We start from the raw sequence: 20,255 nt of genomic DNA, 5'->3' as shown, positions 1-20,255 counted from the left end.
ATGACTCCTGTAGCCACAGTCTCAATGGGTGCACACATGAATTTGACTTAGGTCTCAGTTGTACAATAAAGTCTTTGTCAGCTCATTTCTCACTCTCTTCACTGAGATGTTTAAGTGTAAGCATTTTCTTTCTCACACTCCAGCTGCTTCTTTACCCTCTTCTACAGTCAAGCTATAATCCTGTGGATTTGATATTGCAGGCTGTTGCCATGGAAATAATGGTGATTTCACAATTTCAGTGCTGTAAGCACTGCAGGAGACAATGGAAAAGGTGGTTCGCAAGAGACATAGTGAGGAAATGGGGGACAATTCAGAGGAGTTGTTTTTGAACCTGTGCTTGGGGGGTGACTCTTTATAATTGTGGGGTTTCAGTGTGTTTGTGAATTTAGTTCTTTTATCTCTTTCTTTTTCGTACAAGTGTTTTTTATTAGAGGTTGGTTCATAAAAATGCATTCTTATGTTTTTGCAAAGGTTATTCCAAAGTGGTGCTAAATTCTCATTTCCATGTCCTCAGAATAAAAATACAGTGCTTTCTTTGCTGTTCATAGTAATTTATTTGTGAACAAAAGGGCAGAGGTTGAGATCTAAGCAAGTTCTGTTTGAGTCATAAATTTAGCCTGAAGAAATCCCTTCCAGGAAAATATTTTTTTCATAAATAGTAAAGCTGAGAACATAATGGTGAACATATGCATTTAAAGTTGTCTGTGTGACTGACTGTATGTAACCCTACTATATTTGTTATTTAATTTTTAGTGTACTCTGCATGCAAACAAGTTTGGTGCTGAAGATCATCTTATGCAGCATCTGTTCTTAGCATTATGTCAGGGTTCCACATCTATACTGGAATATTTTCTCTAAATTAGACACATCCATAAAGGTAGAGTGAACATTACTAGAAGAAAGAACTGTGTTATAAAATGAATTGAATTGGCAGCTTAACAAGCTGAAGGCAAGCAGCATCAATTTTTGATACCAAAAGTTAAAAGCATCAAACAGAAGCCTTTTTCCCCCAGCTATTTATGGCAGCATTTCACTGATTAGCATAGTCAGAGAGGAGACATTATCTGTAACTTTTAACTTAAGATTTTAGAATTAATTTTCAGTCTGCAGTAGGAATTAATCAGTAATGAGGGTGATAGTAAACTATTTTTAATTAAAGATGGAGAAAAATTATTTCAACATAGGTTGATGTTAAAATTAACACAGATGTGTTAAAATTATCGAAAAATTGCTTTAAAAACATTTTGATCTTTTTCTGCTTGTTATTCCATAAATGCAGATCCGAAGATCAGCTGTTATACATGAAAGGGAAACAATAAGGAATGTTCAATATGACTCTGGCTGTGTTGGGCAATGTGATTAGGAAGTCACGTTCTTAAGGATGGATGTGGTCCTTTCATGCTTGTGTGAATGGAAATAGTCTATTTATGTGCCAGTACTCATATCTGAATTTCAAAAATTCTAGGCAAGAAACTTCTAAGTAAATTAAAATGACAAAATGAGCCACAACTATTTACACAGGGCCTGCCCTGGAAAGATCCAAGGTGTCTCATACAACCCTCAAATCTAATATCAATTGCAGACATTTGTTAGTACTGAGAATCGCATAAATCAGACCTTTAAAATAAATCAAAATAGAGAATGTGTTTTTTTCTGAACTATATTTATTACAGAACAATTTTTGTCATGTAATGTTTCTTGGTGCCAAGTAAGATTTTAAGTGTTATATAAAGGTCCATTTTTGATGAATTACATTGGCGTATTATGCTTGACCTAAATTTGCTGCATAACTGAATATATATCTATTTATGTATGAGATTGGCTATAGAATTGTCTTCATTGGTAGAATACAGGTAGCATTTAACTCCTGTCTTAGTGAGATGATAAATATACTGATGGTAGGCTGTGGGATTTTTTGATTCCTTCGTGGAAAAGTTGTTTGAAACTCTTGGTTAAAAAGCCATTTAGCTACAGGCAGTAGTATCTGATTGGTACTACTAGAATTGTTTTATTATAAATGAATTGGGAGACCTGCACAGTAGGTGGGTTTTTGGTGCCTCATTGCCTCTGTTCCTGTTACAGGTGCATGGTGACAGCATTGCAGCAATGAGTGGAATTTTAAAGAGGAAGTTTGAAGAAGTTGGTGGAACCTCACCCTGTTCATGTGTGTGGGAATCAGATGACGATGTTTCTAGCAGTGAAAGTGCTGATAGTGGAAGTAATGTCCATCCATCTGCTTCTAATCATTTTACTCGTAAGTACTGAAGGGGTGTGTAAGGCATGGTACTGCTGCTTGTACAAGAAAGGTTCATTTTACTTGTTAGAAGTACAGTGAAAGCTGTCTACTTTTTTTGGATGCATATTTTCTGTTTTATTACATTGAAATGCTGGCACTGTGAGGAAGTAATTATTTTTGAAAAAATAACTGTTTCCTCTGGTAATTGTTTCTGTGTACATTTTTATGTCAGAGTGAGTTTAAGAGGAAATTCTGCATTTGTGCTCTATCATTCACATCTAGTTAGTATGACATTTTTTAAGTATATAGGAGAATGTCTTCCATTTTGGGTGACGATTTGGGGGAAGAGAAATATTGGCAGTAACTCATTTGGAGGCCAGTGCCTCTGCTTGGCCTTGTGTGTTCAGAGTTGAGAGTAGTGCACACAGTCTGTGACAGAATCTGATCAGTCATCCTGCCACCTAAACCAATGCAGCCAATACAGTTTTCAGTCATTTTCTTTCACTCATTACAGGAGTAAACAGAGGAACAAATCTGTAATCTTGCCTTAGAGGGTATTTATAGTATAGTTACAGTACAGTTTTATTTAGGAAGAATGGCTTTATTGGAGTGAGCACTGTAACAGATTGCTACTTAAGATTTTTCAGAGGGTCTGGAATTTTTCATGTTCTATTAGAACACATCTCTTTGCAAACAGATTCTAATAGTAGTGATTTTCAGATTCTTGTCCTCTTTATTTTTGGTTAGTCATCAGCTTCTGTAAAATCCAAATGCCACAATTTTTAACAGTCAGAAATCTCTAGATGTAAAATGGAAACTAGTAAGAAGATTTGCAGATGAAGATTTCTTCTGTGAGAAAGTTGCAGGATTGGGTTGCATAATGTTTCATGATGGAGCAAGACAAGAAAACAAACTTGCTGTTGCAGATGACTCTATTCTCACTAGTATATGCTATACACAAACTAACAGGCTTTTAGAATATGTAAGATGTTTTTTTCTGGCCTCATCTGAGTTCAGTGTAAAATTCTTAACCTCTCTACACATACTCCATGAAGTCTAGTCTCATACTGTGTGCCCAAAGCCATTCTGTTGTTCAAAAAAAGCTAAAATATTCATATAAATTCTTCCCACTCTTATTTATCAGTACACGTGCAGATTGATTTCTTATCTAAGGGACTGCTGAGACACACAACAGCAATCTAAAAAATCCTCTATTATGTCATGAGCTCCAGTAAACCATGTCAGTACAGAGTAAGTCTTAGTTATAGTAGAATGTTTTAACAGTATTTTATAAGCCACATGTAGATTAAGGCTGTTTGTAATAATTAATACTCAATATTATACAATTATATTTATTTTCCTGTGGTAGTGATATGCAAAAATAAATGTTGTGCATATCCAAATCAATTAAATTATTATGGCAGCCTTATCTTGATTTTCTTTTCCTTGGTGGCATCTATGGAAATGAATGTGCCTTTTTAAGAACTGAAGATAAAAGTCTGCATGCATGTATACAAATATACATATATATATAGTGGGAGAAAAGCATAACTATATATGTGTATGTGCTTTTTCCAGTGACATATATTTACATGTGCTTGTGTACATATGCATGCACATGTGCAGTAATTCTGCAATGACATACGGAAGCCTTGAATGATATTTTAAATGTAAAGTCTCTGACAGAATGCCATAGAACTGAAGAGTGAGAAGCTACAGGGTTTTATACATATTTTTGACTAGGTTCCCAACTATGGTAACAGAAGAAATATGTTTATCTCTCTTCCACTGAGGTTTACGAAGTTGTGTGAATTGGGTACTCTTCTAGTAAGAGCTCTGCACATGCAGTAAACAAATGTATCATGCTGTTCTTTTTAAGGAGATTTGATTTGTGGTTTTATTCCTATGTTCCTTGTAAAAAAAGTTTATTATTTCTCTCATGGGTTTTTTGCTGGTTATTTTACTGGAATCAGGATTTCACTTTGGTTGTAATTCCTAAACTCATGGTTAGGGAAGTTAAGAGGCAAATTTTGCTGTCTCAAACTTTATCTTAGGTGCAACTGGAAAGTTTCTCTGTGCATGTCAGTTAAACTTCAGTGGGCTGCTGAAGCATATTACACACAAAGTATGCTCACCCTACCATTAAATGTAACCTTAAGCAGGGTGGGAACGGAGGTGTGTGGTGTGAGCATCTGAAGTTGTTTAGCAGATCTGGAAGGCCCTAAATGCTATCATCATAAAACAGTTTATTTAAGGCAATTCTAGGAAAGCATAGGGAATCCAAGTACCTGTTTGCTCTCTATCCAAAATATGTATCCCTAGTTATTTTGAAAGAATGAATTAAAGGTACAGAGGGACAATATGTCAGAGGAAACCAGCTGAAGCAAGAGGTCCCTTAAATTTCTCCATAAATCTTAATTCAAGGATTCTGAGATGGTTATTTTAAGATCTGAGTACTTCCACATCCACATTGCTGCTTTTAGTGTTACTTGTAGTTGAGCTAATCAGTTTGCTCACCTGCAATGAGGCCAATCCAGTAATACTCCTGTGTGTTATGACTATTTTCTTTTCAGCAGGGTGATCTCTGCTTAAAGGGCAAGTGTTTGCAATAAGGCAACCCTGTCAGTCAGTAATTATGATGTGTCAAGTGGTTCCAGGAAAAGGCAGGAAGAACTCTGGAATTGAAGTTGGTTTATGATTTAGCTCTGGGAGATGGAGAAGGGAAGACTCTTGTAGCCTGTCTCAGTCAGGAGCAGAGTTATATTTTGCAGTTTCATGTCATGGGGAGAAAGCCTGAGATGCTTGGAATAGAGCTGAACATCCTGTGTGGGGCAGGGGCCTGCAGGTAGAAGTCTTTTCTGAATAGCATTTGTAAATGACAGAAACTAATGGCAGTAGAGATTTTTAAAGTGGTTTGTGTCAATTTAAAAATGCCAAAAGCGTGATTTTAGGAATGCTGAGAACACTGAGCAAAGGCTCCTCCAGGTTATCTGTGTAATCAAAGAAATTCAGTCCCCTTACAGCATAAGTTTGCACTGAATGTTTTGAGAAGAGTCTGTTTGCTGTTAATGTAGCCAGTGTGTAGAGCAGGAGTGATAAGTACTATTGCTTTCCAGACTCTGAACAGATTATTAAAAACAATAATAATCTCTGTTGTTGTAGTATTCTTTGTTATATTTGGGAAACTTGTTGACTCCCTGGTTAGATTCATAGAAATACCTCCAGCAGAAAAACCTGAGCCTGCAGACATTTTCCATTGCTCTGTTATGTCATGACTGACTTCAGTTTTTTACAGTTTCTATGACAACTGTGGTTTTTTGATTGGTAAAGAATCAAGCGCTAAAGGATTTTTTGGAGCTGTAAAGTATTTTTCCATCAAAAGAGTAGAGTGAAAATATCAAGATGCTTTTCACTAATCAGTATTGAAATTGAATTGCTGTCTAAATGTGGATACTTGTTTGTGGCAGACTCTGCATACACTAATTTTTCAGATAGAACAGATGAGAAAATAGCCCTATTACAGTTGCCAAATAATTTTCTGGAAAATTAATGATAATTTATGCTCTCAATTTAAGACATTCTTATTTTTCAAATCATGTAGGTATTGACATTCCCAGGTTAACCCTTAGAAAGGTACCTATCAAGATGTGGTTCAAAGCAACACAACTAGATTGTCTTCTGAGATTCTTAGGCAATTTTTGCGAGTCATCAGCAAAATGGTACTTGGGAACTAATGATGAAATTACCTTTGATGGGAGTGGGGAAAAAAAAGAGATGAACAGAGTGTACAAGTGAACAGTTTGTGGTTACTGGGGAAGTACAGAGAGGAGCTAATAAAGAGCTTATCAGGTGGGAAGACAGCTTGTGGACTATGTCATGTATGAAGGAAGAAGAGAGAAGGAGGTTCCCCAAGATGAGGAGCTTGACAAGCAACAGGGTGTTTTTCAGTAAGAGCAGGAAAGCAGTGGTAACAGATTTTACTTGGTAAATATGTCAGCTTGCAGAAAGGGCTACAGATTGGATGGCTCAAAACTGGGAAAAGGGGGAGCTAATGAACGGAACGAGAATGAGCCAGCTTATCAAGATCAAAGGAATTTAATGCTCCAGGAGTTTGCAAATTCTTAGTCATTGAAAGTGACTCATCCTCTTTCACTACATTGATGTATATGGAACATATTTCAAAAACAAATTAGAAAATTACTGGGAAATTTTGATTCTACAGCAGCTCTGTATCTGCTGCATTTATTAGAGAAAAGCACCTTGCACTCAGAACATACGTATAAGACCTGGTCTGAATTCAGGAGTGTGCACTGTCAGCGGGTCTGGAACCATCTTTTGCTGGCAATTCTTATTTCAGAATGATGCTAACACAATATGGAATTCTATTTGCTGATCAAATGTTGTCTGTGAGATTGGATAAAAATGAAACGATGGTTAGATATTGTCCTTGACTTGTTCTACAGAATTGAAATTATACCAGATCATATCTTAGCCACTGGTTTAAGACTTTTTGTAGCAGTTGCTGTCTCTAGATGCTATTACAATATGCAAAATAATTTTAATAACTTTGTAGTTTCATGTATAAAGTCAAAGAATATGAAGTTTTTTTTTCTCATCAGTGACGCATGTAATTTTAGAAATGCAAAATCATGATGACCATGCCTTTTTTGACAAAAGCCTGAGCTTACAGATTTTCAAATTCTTTCAGAAGTTTTTCTTTTCAGCTAACTTCTAGCTTGGATTTGAATTAATGTCAGCTGACATCCTTCTCTGGAGAAATTATAAGATTGGGAAGTAGATGAGTTTTGTTTTTGTGAAGACTTGCTCCATGGTCTTTGTCCAAAAAAGATCAGAATTTTAAAATGTGTTTCTAAGGGTAAAAAAGCCTTAAGATGTCTTGGTATTGAAAGTAGCTAGTAGTAGTCCCTTTTTTCAGGTACAAAGAAGCATTATGACAACATCTGGATATCAGTGAAAGCTGTGGGTGGCCTGATACCATTACACTAGCTTCTGCAGGGAATAATTGGTGAATCAAACCACAAAGAAGGGAAAAATGAATTTTTCTGTTACCAGTTTATAACTATGAATGTATTCATTTTTGTCTGAAAAAAGTGTCATGCTTGCTTTTTCCTGACTGTTGTATCCTAATGCTCACTTTTATTCCTAGTGAGAGTCCCAGTGGCCTTCAGCAGCCTTCTTTGAATTGCTTTATGTGCTCTTACAAAGCAAATGAAGCTTCAGAAAGATTATTGTGATATCCTCGCTCCTCATCTAGTGTCATAATTAGTACATATTCTTCATTTTATACTAGTTGACAATGTTTCCTACCAGTGTTCACGATGTTTTGAAATTTAAAGCCAAGTTAGATTCAGTGCTTTTTATGTTGTCTTATTGACCAGGTTGGATGGGACTCTGAGCAACCTCATCCTCATGGGTGGCATCCCTTTGCAGGGATGGGAGATTAGAGCTAGATGGTCTTTAAGGCCCCTTCCAAACCAAACCATTCTGTGATTGTCCATTACAGTGACCTTTATAACTAATTTCAGACTGTAGCACCCTCAATACAGGCACCATTGGGCAGTGTTTTCTCCTTACTGAACGTTCCTCTGCTGTTCTTTGCACTAATTTAGCAATGGGGATGACTGAGGGGAGTTAACTCCAACATAAAGGCACAGATTCTGCTGTGGATCTTCTAAAAGAAGTTCCTTCCAGGGGCTTGTTCCTGCTCCAAGGTTTTTTCTCTGTTGGTTGCTACAGCTGTTGTTTGTATGAACATGCTGATCTTAAGTCTCTAGAAGTGAGCTGGGAAGAGCCTTTTGTGGGGTTTGGCTTGGTTGGTCTTTTTGAGTTTTTTTTTAATAGACTAGCAGTTCTGCTTGCAAAGCAGAGTTATCAAGCAGTTGAACTTAATAGTTTTATCTTCATGCTTCATAATAAAACCATTCTAATGCTTACAAGAAAGATGCAACTGTATTTTATTTCTGCTTGCAATCTTACCAGCCTTCAATGGTCATTTTATATTCTGATTTTTCACATAATTTGTATTGTACTAGGACTTTTTGGCTCTATTGGGGACCTAGAGCTGCTTAAGATGAAAGCCTGTATTGTATCTGCATGCAGAAAATTCAGACTGATTTTCTCCAATATAGGACAGCAACCACATACAGTAAATGCATGTGGCTGCTGTCTTACATACTGCAGGGAGGAATGAATCCATGGAAATTACTGACCCATGGGCAAAGATTTCAAGAACTTTGATTGAAACATTAGGGAAAAAGTAAAATATTCTGCTTGCTGGAGGCTGTATTGACTTCTTCCTTTCTTCTTCCCCTGCAGACCAGCCCCATCTCTCATGTGTACATTAATCTTGCTGAGATGTCCTGGTGCTCAGGGCAGTCCCTTGGTGTGCACTGAGTGTGAAGGTGTATTTAAGGTCCTGATTCTTACAGGAATATAGAGGAATTGAGTATCAATCCTCTCCCTCCTACAAAATACTCTAGTGATGTTTTCAGCAGGTGCAGTTAGGAGACTATAACCAAGCTATCATTTCTTTGGAATTTGCTAATTCAGTGATTTAAAAACAGTTACATTAATTGTTTGATTCTAAAGCTTTTACCAGCTGTGTCTACTCCATGAGGGTTTGTCTGTTTGGTTTCCCAGCAATCTTGCTGTGGTGTCTTGTGTTCATCTACCTGTTCATCTGTCTGTTTTGAGCTTTCAAAAATTTAAAGCAAGTGAGGAGATGTGATTCTTCATAGGTGATGTTCAGCAATATTGATCATCATTCTTTTGTTCACAAAATATGCAGCATTTTTGGTGTTCTTATTGTGTGACTACTGATGCTACCCTACCACAATGTATTTGTAGTACTAATAGCATTAAGGCATGTGGGTAGCATCCAGACTTCCAAGTTTATATTTCAGAGTTTTTATAATACCTGTAGCAAAAAGAAACTAAAAAAAAAAAAACCACAAAAAAACCCCAAACAAACCTAAAAAGCCCCAACCACTAAAAAGAAAAAAAGCAAACAAACAAGCTGCAAAAAGCAAACAGAAAAAAAACAAAACAAAAAAAGGAGAGAAGATAAGCAGCTCATTTAGTCTGAACTTACATAATATTGTTATGTTTGTTCTGAAGGGCAAAACCAGTTAGCAGTTATCAAGGACATTGGCTTGTCGTCCTTTTATTTCCGAGTTCACTATCAAAGCCAATTAAGACTCTTTTTGTAATGTGAAGTCATTTGTGTTTAATGAATTCATCATCAACTATGTATGCCCCAGAGTAACAGTGGTGAGAAAGGGAGTTTCACCATCAAACTGATTGAAGACTCAATGACTTCATCCCAAGTGAGGCTTCAGCTGTTACTGCCCGTGGCTCCAGCCTTGTTACATGGCACGATTTCAGTGGTGCTTGTGTGCAAAATAATAATGTGCCAAGCCAGTAACCCCCACTTGCAGTGAAGGTACTGAATGCACTGTCACAGGACTTGCTGTGAGATTGTCAGCTTAACCTAATGGTAGTGCTTGTTGAATTTCTGAGTTACTGATGTTTAGTGAATTGCTCTGTATAAATATTTTTTGTATTTACAACTTGTAAAGTTGTTTCTCTCCATTTTGGAAACTCTAGACTTTAGATACAGACAAAAACCAGATTTTTTTAGTAATGAAAAGTAGATTTTGTGTGCTGTCAACTGGTTATCTGAGTATTTTATTTAGACAATGATATTAAGAGATGCTTTTGAAAACGTTTAAGCAGGAGTTGTTTACAACTGAACTAATAAGTAAATTTCAAAGTAAAATAAAGTAAATAATTTTTTAAAATTATTTTATTTTATTATTTTAATTGAGGTATGACTTCTAGCAAAGAAAGCAGCCATAGGCAGTGGTCATCTGTAGAGCAATAGTTCAGCAGTGGTTACTATGGCAACTATAGGTGACCTACATTTTACCAAAAAGTGATCATGTGTCTTTTTTATTTTTTTAAACCTTTGCTGTCATGCCCAATTGTATGTTCTTAGGAAGAAGGTAACATGATTTAATTAATTACAGTTGCATTAAAATAATGTATTATTTGTATGTCTACCAGTGTGTGATTTATAATGGTTTGCAGTGGAAAGACTAACTGTTGAGAATTTATCTATTTCACTAACATTACAAATAGGTAGGCTATGGTATGAATATAGCTACCCAAACTTTAGACTTTGTATAAGCATCAAAAATGCTTTTGGCTGTAGTAAATTCATCTTGTCATTGCCTTTAAGGAAGTGAGAATTTTCTCAAAAATTGAGACTATTCTCATTCTGTCTGCAGACAGAAGAGCAGCTAGGAGAGATGACAAAATGTGACATTTCAGATAAAAATCGAGTTAGCATTTTAAATATACTTTTCTCACAATGAGCTTAACACAGAAGAGGATGTGCTGGGTCAGAGTATGTGTCCACGAAGTCATTAAATGTTGTGATTTGTCTGGAATTTTGGCTTGCAGATGAGCAAGGCCCGGATTTTCATAAAATTTTGTTAAAATAGGTTCTTCAAGAAAGGATTTATTTTTATTTTATTTTTTTTTAATTGGGATGACTTTGGTAGTCTTCAGATAAATATGGTGTTCTACTTTGAATTGTTTATTGTGCTTTGTAGTGTGAAGGAATCTTTAGTTTCACATAAAGGAAGGACAGAGAAATCTACAAGAGAGGCTTTTGGGACCAAATTTTGTTTTTCATAGTTAATGGATTCCCTGCTAATTACTAAAACCCTGTCATACATGTGAGAGTCTATCATGGCATTTCGTGGGACTACTAAGGGCTGGGATGAATTTATTCAAGTCCATATTTTGCAGTCCTTCCTCACTGTTCCCATGTACATCATCTGATAATGGAACCACCTCCCTATGTCTCCTATATTTTCATTTTCTCCTCTCTGCCCACACGTCTTTTGTAGCCTGTTTGTTGCTTTGAAGTTTGTACAGCCCACTCAGTTTCATCCATACTGCACAGCATGCTTTGCACCATCACTTCAGTCATGTGCTATTAGATTAGCTATAGACTCATTTGTTTGCATACCTCAAAAAGAAAATGTTTTTTGTTTGTTACCTTCTTTCCTGCTTTAGAAAGCTGGAATTGTATGCTCTACGTCCATCTGTGTGCCCTCTGATACGTGCAAACAGCAGCAGTAGTATTGGCAAGAAATATTAATTACTTGTGTGAAACAGCCAGTACTAAATACTTTTGGGAGTTGTTGTAGTTTGCCTTTATGACGCCAAATTTAATTATCACCTACAATTCCTGTATCATGATCAAAAACTTCTTTTCCTCAAATCATTTTGATCCTAAAAATTCTTACATATCCCTTAAGCAGAATGTCACAATAGCAAGCACTGCAGCCCTGATTCTCAAGATCACAGCTAAGACAGTGTGTACGAACTGTATGCCCAGGGAACTATGGCCTGTGCTGAAGGAGGATGTGAAAATCATCAGAGGTCTAATTGGAGTCTGTACCAAACCTAAGACCAAATAAGCTAGGATTCCTACATTATTTTAAAGCTAGATCATGGGTCTTTGGGGCAGAATGGAAAGAGACACTGTGCTGGTTTTGGCTGGGGCAGAGCTAATTTTCTGCACAGTGGCTGGTAGGGGGCTGTGTTTGGATTTGTGCTGAACACAGAGTTGAAAATACAGAGATGTTTTGTTATTGCTGAGCAGGGCTCACACTGAGCCAAGGCCCTTTCTGCTCCTTGTACAGCCACACTGCAGAGGGGGCTGGGGGTGCCTGGGAGACACAGCTGGGACGGGTGACCCCAGCTGGCCAAAGGGACATTCCAGACCATGTGACATCATGCTCAGCATATGAAGTGGGCAGGGAGAAGGAAGAAGGGAGGACATCAGGTGTGACAGTGTTTGTCTTCCCAAGTAACCTTACCCTTGATGGGGTCTTGCCTTCCTGGAGATGGCTGAGCCTTTCTGTCTGTGGGAAGCAGTGAATTAATTCCTTGTTTTGCTCTGCTTGCATGTGGGGCCTTTCCCTAGTCAACCCATGAGTTTTCCAGCTTTTGCCTTTGGATTCTCTTTGCAATCCTGCTGGTGGGGCAGTGAGCGAGTGGCTGCCCAGGGCTTGGCTGTTGGCTTGGGTTAATCCATGACACAAGCAGGCATCTCTAATGGCAAAGCTGCTGCTGTCACTACCTTGTGCCACCAACCAACCCTTTCTCTCTATATGATCACCACAGTTTTTCAGTATGGATTAAATGTTAGTTTGTTTTTAGCTTTGCTTTTCCAAAAACTATATCCAAAAATGTATTTTAGAAAGATATCCCACCTCAGTTTAAGGACTTCAACAGATGGCAAGTCTGTCACCTGCCATGGTAAGCAGGATTAATGTTTAATTGTCCTTGCAATTACTGAATTTTGCCCTGCTCAGTGAAATACAGGAAGGTATTCAGACTCCCTGTTGTGTCAGAGCAGAAGTACCTCATGTGTACCAGAAATCAAATGTGCATACTGGCTGTGTGCTCAAAGGTTGTATGATCAGTTATTTTTTATATATCAATGTGCTCTTCCGAATTTTTTCACCCTAATATGGTAAATTTGCTTTATTGCAAACAAACAGAATTTTCTGTTTATTTTGTGAGTTTGCATATAGCATTGCATAGTTTTGATAGAAATTCTAAGATTTTGTTGGTATCATTTTAACAGTAATGAGACATGAATTTCATTTCTAAAGGACAGATTAAGAAAATGTCTACAGACTGAAAACATGATTTCAGAGGTCTAAAAATCTCCTGAGAGAAACTGGTGTTGAGATCATAAGGTCAATAGTACAGTAGCAGTTATTCACGTGCATATATCTCCACAGTTATACAAGTCCAATTTCATTTTCTACCATTTGATGGTACGAAAAATGATGCTATATTTTACATCTCTGCAGGGATTTTGATTAGCACTTTTGGAAGAACAGTTTAAAAAACCCTGTTTTCCAGCTGTACCTTTATGTTTAAAAATGCTTAAAATTCATGCTGAAACCTACTGGATTAGCATACATCAGCAACTTCCAGTGAAATTAGATTTATGCAGGTAAAATGTTTCTAATTTACTGTCTGTTTGTAAATAAATTATTCTTGCATATTTGCATCCTTTGTCGCTTGCAAAAGTCTCTTTGGCTGTTTAATATTTTGGAAAGGGAAACGCCAAATTATCTGAAGAGGTACTTTTAAGGCTTTTATTTTAATTGTCACATCATGATGTGACTTATTTTTTTTCCAGAGACTGGAAGTAAGGGATATGATTTATACGGCCAAAAAGAGCTGGCCAACACGTCTCAAGTAGTAAATGTGTTCAGAGAACTGTGTGTAAGTAAAATATTTTAATAATGTCACAAAGGATCTTAAAATGCTTGGTAAATAGGTTAGCTAATTCATAATTTCATCTAAGCTTTACTGGGATACTGGAAAATGGGTATTTGTCTTTGTTTGTTATTAGAATGCTATTTTTAAATGCTACGTGTACTGATGAAGGAAAAATCAGTAAGCATGACTGCAGGTAACCCTTCTTCTGAAGGGTTTGTTTGATTTAGGAGTTAACCATGATATGAATGCAGACATTTAACCTGTCTGGTTTTTGTGGGTCTAAGTGTGACAATTTGTCATATTGTTTTGAGATGTGGAGGAAGGATAGGAGTTCCCACGCCCTCCCCACTTCTACCTCTGGTACTCAGAGTTTGGTTTCTGGTCTATGTAGGAGATGAGTTGAGAAAAGGGTTTCTTTTTCTGGGCTTTATTTAGTAAAGAACATAAGTAACCTATCTAATACATGAGATAGTAGGATAAATGAAATTATAAAAGAACAGGAAGGTGGGTTTTTTGTTGTTTGCTCACTTTGCCCTTTGCTTTGTGAAGAGCAATTTTGCTCTATGTGCTCTTCAAATGGCAGGTTAACTTCTGTAGCTTTGGAATAACCATATTCCAAAACAAGGTCAAGGTGGAAAATTAATAATTTAACCTCAGGTGGGATTTTTGAATTTCAGTTACAGGGCAGACAAATGTAAGAAGACAATTTTGAAGAAACAGGTTTTACCTATATCATATGTTAGACAAAGGAATTGCTAGGTGGCTGCAATTCTGCTTGATTTTTTTTGTTTGGTTGGTTTGGGTTTTTATTGGGCTTTTCTCTTTGTTTATTTAAAATATCCAAACACAAGGTCTTTTCCCAACATTTATCTTTATACCACAATCTCTGGCTAACAACAAAGGAGGAAAAAGACTACCACCACAACAAAACAAGCAACACTCCCCTAAAAAAAAAAAAAATCAAAACTCTTCTACAGGTCTTGAAATGACTCTGCATTCACAAGGTCTGAAGAGTCATGAGGGTGGAAAATTTACATGTTCAAATCTCAATCCATTGTCTTAAAATGGGGAGAGTGGAGAGACAGCATAAATCACTAATCCAATTGTGCTAGAACAGCTGCCCAGATACAGCAACTGTGAAATCTGTGCTAGCAACCTGATTAAGTTGTTTTTTAAGCACTGTGTCATCTACCTTAGCTCTGCTGTGTGCAGTATGACAATATCTGGATTCAGTGGCTGCGTTAAGACAGTTTAGCTCATGGGGATGAAGCCCCATGAGGGTTCCTGCACAAATGCAGTGTTTGCAGCCTCTCCAGTGGTGCTGGCTTGGGGCTGGATTGTGCACTTGGCGCAGGAGAGATGTGAGACATACTGAGATTTACCAAAGGCTGTACATTTCTGAAGGGGACAATCACCACTATCACGAGTGCAACAGTTTTCCCATGTCAGGATCTATAAAACTGCAGGATGGCTGAACAGAGGATATTTCAGGAACAAATGATGGCATAGTCTTATTTTTAAAAAGGACATAATTTAATTTTTTGTGATGGTGCCTGCATTTTTATGCATAGCATAATAAAGCCTGAACCCTTTGGCTGAGGTCAGCCTATCTACTAGTGTCTTCTTTTAGGAGTAGTTAAGCATGTAAAGAAAAAAATTCTTCTCTTCCCATAAATACTTTCCAGTGGTTAAATTCAAGAGCTTTTAATTAAAAATTGCAATATAGGAGAACTTGGAAGATTTCTGTGACTATAAATTCCCTCATAACACTTTTTTCCCTAGAAATCAGAAATACAGAATAAAAAGATTTAAAAAATAACGTGTCCCATGTTGTAATTGCTGTAAAATTTATGTTGTAGTACTTGGGGTTTGTCTTATAAGTTGTGGCCTGTGGTTCCCTTTCTGAGAGTTTTGCTCGGGTGCCAGTGTTAGCTAAAAATAAATAACTATGTAGTGGGGATGACAAAATCCACTATCCAGAAAGTAAAATTAATATGTAGGTTTTGTACTTCTTATGATGTAAGCTATAAAAATGCATGACTTGCCCATTTCAGGGCTGGGAGACAGTTTAAAAACCCAGAGTAATTCCACTGGAGAAGGTATGTTTTATGTGAAGAATAAGCACTTTGATAGTACCTCTACCCTTTTGTCTAGTAAGGCACAGATTTTGTTGATAGTAGGATGTAGTGTTTGAAATGTGACACGGAATTCAGAGACTGGCATTCTGTCCTCTAGAGTTTCCTTCCTTTGGGAATTTGAAGAATTCATTAAATAAATCTGACCAGAGGAGATTAAAGCCCTCTTTCAGAAAGGTGCTTAAGTTGGATTCATGGTTAATCAAAATAATTGTACTGGGACCGTTGGTTTCTAGTATTTGTTCTCACTCAAATGGGGCCTTAAAAAATGAACCATCTAAAATGGCAGCAGAATAAGTAATTAAGGATGCTGATAAACAATTTCCAAAAAGCATACTATTCACAATATTTTAAGAATCTATTTCTTTCTACCTCTATTTCTTCATCCCTATCCCTATTATCCTTTTGATTGTATGAAATGCATTATAATTCAGTGGTCTGGTTTGGTACTTAAGTAAGTCCTAGACACATTCTTGTTATTTCTAATCCATCAAGAGTACCCAACAGCTCCTTTATTTTCTTTATACCAGTCTAATGAGGTCAGAAAGGTCAGAAGAAACTAGCAAGAAGGGTCAGAGTGGCTTATGCAAGGGTCCTTTTCTGTAGGCTGATATTTAGCATGCTGGGAATGGGCCTGGCTATAGTATTTGCATTCTGCAGTGAAATAATGACATGAGCAATTTGACAAGTAGGCTTCATTATCCTTTCCCACAAAATGTATTTCCACAACTAGAGCAATTAGTAGGGATTATCTTTGAGAGGAGAAATAAATGGCTTTTAACTGCTTCATGTGTACTAAAATACTGCTAGATGCTTTAAATTTTTTCCCATCTGGAGAATTTTTCTCTTTTAAATTCAAGTGTCAGGGTATCACCCTATGACAGAAGAAACAGCATTTTCCCATCCACTTACTGATCTAACGTAGAAATAGTATCCTGAAGTTCATATCAGACTTAAATTTCCAGACTTGGCACTAAAATTTTCCTTTCCCCCACCTATTATTGCTGGAAGTGCAAAATATTTTCTTCCTCTAATTATTTTGACTTCTTCAATGAAACAGGTTCTCTTTAACTGGTAGTGTTGAAGAAAACCTTTTACTTGTAACCAATAAAACGCAGTTGAGAGATGGGTGACGATAAGACAATTGATTAGGGGTTTTTTTAAATTTTATTTTTTCAAATGGAGATGCTAGGCATGGAGTAGTTAAACTGCTCAAAATCCCACAGAAGTCCTCATTATAAATGGATTTCAGGGTGTAACTGATCATGCAAACTGATTTCACATCTCTACTGCTAAGTCCAATGCTAGCAGTTCAGTAAGTTCTTCTTTGTGCAATACAGAGAAAAGGTTTGAAATACAACCATTAAAGTATTAATTACACCTGTATACTGAAAATAGGAGTAGTATAGCATTTAATAAATGCTTTGTATCCTATTTGTTACTAGATTTTGTTCCTACTGCTGAACTTACTGCAGTCTGGCTATCGCTTGAGAGTCCTCATTGGTTACCCATTGTCTGGTTAAAAATTCCTCTGTATTTTATTTGACATTTATTATGTGGGCATCTGAACTTTTGGGTTTGTTTTCTGAAGATTTGACTTTGGCTGATGACTGGGTGCTGGATGGAGACCTTAGTGTTGGATATCACTGGTAGATTCACCTTATTTGTATGCGTGGAACAAAACACTGGATGTGCAGACAGGCAGGAATTTTCATTTCAGGTTCAGGCTGTGTTTAACTCAGTTGTCAGCTTGTCTAGTGTTTGGGTTTTGGCATTTCCCACACCCATTGATAGTAGTCTGAAGCCACTGGTATATTTTCACCAAATTCTCTGGTTTATTATAGCAGAGTGAAACCCTTCACTTGCACTTCTTGCTCAGTGCACTTTGCACTCTATGAATTTTGCTGCTGCATTTGCTGGAGGGTTAGGATGCAAGGGAATTCCTTTTTTAATGGGTAGAGTTATGTTCCTAACATAAATTGGCCATCAGTGCCACAGTATGGTATTTCTGGTATTCTCATTCAATTAATTTTTCTCTGTCATTCATTTACTTTAGGACCAAAAGGCCATATTTTCAACACATATATATCAGATAAAAATATATTTCCTAGATCTCAAAATAAACATTTTGGCCTCATCATTCACAATTCATCTTCATAGTTTACTATTTTTCATCTTCCGAACTGTTGTCTTGCCTGTGCTTTTTTCCACTCTTGGTTCTTTTATTCTTCTATTGCTACTCAGTTTATTTTTGACAAGTCACTTCAATCCTTCCATATCTTACAATTTTCTATAAAGTTATATTTTTAGTGGCCTTTTCATTCCCATCTGTACTTTTTCTGGTTAATCTAAAAAAAAAAAAAAAAAGAAAAGCTTATGTATAATGTCTGTGCTAACAACATATGTATCCTTCTCAGATTTTTACTGTGACTGTTTTCCAGTAAGCTGTTTTGTCTCTCCTCCAAGACAGTTGACTGAATTCAGCTGTGAAGCAAAAGAAAAATCATATGCAAACTTTTTAGCAATTTCCATCTCAGTATCACAAAATCCTGGCCTTAAAAATGCATTCTTGCTGTGTTCTCTCATATATCTCAATATGGCTTTAAAAGTGATGTTACTTTGACCTGCTGATGAATCTGTTTGTATCCCCATTAGCATCACTTTTCAATGTCATAAATGTGCATTCTTTGTCTCTGCCTCTTGAAACAGAGGCAAGCTTTTGGTCTTTTTCTGTCCACTTACCAGTCAGGGTTCTCTGATTAATATTGGTAACTTTTAAAATGATTAAATCCCATGCTGTTTCAAATATTTTGGAGCAGTTCCTGCAAATATATTTGTTTTTAAAATATCTTTAAAACCTGCCTTTGTCATTACGTGTATGAAATTGTCAGTTGTGCAAAAATAACAGCTACAAGATGACAAGTGGTAGCTCTTTTTTTTTTCTCTGTAATTCTAGGTCTTTGAATCTATCGTTGCTTCCTGTTTGACATTTAAGATATTTAAGCTTCTAAGATTATGTATCAGGTTATATATAGCTTTTAAGGCTGTAAATGCTGTCATTGTTGTGGTATACTAATTTAAGGCATGAGGCAAGGTTTGCTGGGAAATTAGCATTTTTTAATTAGATTAGTTTCTACAGCTAGAAAAATAGGCAGGCTTTTGTGTCTCTGACCCCTTTCTCATGTCCTCAAAGGGTTTGGTTTTCCTACTCATCTCAGTTTGTCTACTTCACGATGCTGCTGTTCTCTACAAACTGCTTGTGTCATTGCTTGACACACTGAATGTCACGACAAGGCTGGCAGTTGCTGATCTGGGTCTGTTCCTGTGTGATTATGATCATAAAGCAATTTTTGAGTTGTTTTCAATTTTGCAACTACAGAAAACAATATGAAGATCAGCACAGAGCATGTACCAATTTGCTGTTGTAAGTATGTAGCAAGCTAAATGTGACAGCTTTTCAGGAATTCTCACTGTGCTGGAGATAATAAGAAAAACTGCAGGATACATACTGCACAGTTATGAACTCATTGCCATTGTAAATGACACAGAATATGTTTTCTGAATGTAAATGGGCCACTCCTGACTCTCAATCCAAGACATCCAGGGCAGTGAGAATGTCTTTTGCTCTGAAAAAGCAGAACATTTGGCACTGGCAAATCTTTGTATTTCCTGAAATCTTAAATGGCTGAAGTCTGAATTTGCAATCGTGTATCCTAGAGCCTCTGTAAGTGGACATACAGGGCAGGAGAGCAATTCCAGGCTGGCAGCTAGAACAGTGCTGGTGTCACTGAAATCTGCCCACCCCAGAAGATGGCAGGAGAGAGCCAAGGATCTTGACTTCCCGCCCTTCAGTCACAAAACTGGTGAGTTCCCCTATGAGCTTGGAGCTGTTGATGTGGTAAAAGTCTGTTGACAGCAGATGACAGCTGGTGCTGTCAGCTTGCACCTTTGCTGTGACCTGGAAGGTCAGAACAGACACACTGACTACACTATTTCTAAATATCTGACAAGCCTAGTATTATCTCAACTTAATATAGCAGAAATAAACATGGTCTTCATGTTCCTAAAAGGGTAAATATTTTGATGGAAACAATATTATCCTCAGTGCCTAAAGATGTTAGGCCAAAAGAAGTAATCCCTTTGAGAAGTCACAATCATTGCAGGGATGCCAAAAACCACACTGAGTTGGTAATTGCTTCTTTTCTGCAACACGGGAAACTGCCAGATGATGCAACTTTGTGTTAGGTGATATCAGCTGTCCTTACGGTTTTGTCTGTAACTGGTGATCCTAATGCAAAGTATTTTAGTGTAATCCTGGTTGAAAGTCCTATTAATTTTTTAAGATGTTCACTGGAAAATATGTTGAATAGTGATTTCAAAAAGGAGAAAAATTCCTCCTCTGCAAGTGCACCAACACAAGAGGCTGCAGTCTTTAGGGACTGTAGTCTGACATCCTCAACCCTTGGCTATTGTACTGCTGTCAGGGTGATAAGTGTGTCTACTTAATATTGTGAACAAAAAAATCTAACTGAAACTTTAAGTTCTGC

The 20,255-nt window shown here is 36.9% G+C and overlaps 1 protein-coding gene across 2 annotated transcripts in view; it reads left to right on the top strand.

Annotated features, from left to right (window-relative positions):
• CSRNP3 (cysteine and serine rich nuclear protein 3) overlaps positions 1 to 20,255 on the top strand; it is a 94,326-nt gene that overhangs the window by 25,230 nt on the left and 48,841 nt on the right. For both annotated transcript variants that reach the window (XM_056496596.1, XM_056496595.1), the window contains exon 2: positions 2,083 to 2,254. In XM_056496596.1, the coding sequence (XP_056352571.1) occupies positions 2,107 to 2,254 (148 nt within the window). In that variant the 5' untranslated portion in view covers positions 2,083 to 2,106. The remainder of the gene's footprint in view (positions 1 to 2,082; positions 2,255 to 20,255) is intronic.

The sequence above is a fragment of the Oenanthe melanoleuca genome, chromosome 7, assembly GCF_029582105.1.
Source record: "Oenanthe melanoleuca isolate GR-GAL-2019-014 chromosome 7, OMel1.0, whole genome shotgun sequence".
Taxonomy (NCBI): domain Eukaryota; kingdom Metazoa; phylum Chordata; class Aves; order Passeriformes; family Muscicapidae; genus Oenanthe; species Oenanthe melanoleuca.
The sequence above is the reverse complement of the archived record's forward strand: the minus strand, read 5'-3'. Positions and strand labels throughout refer to the sequence as shown.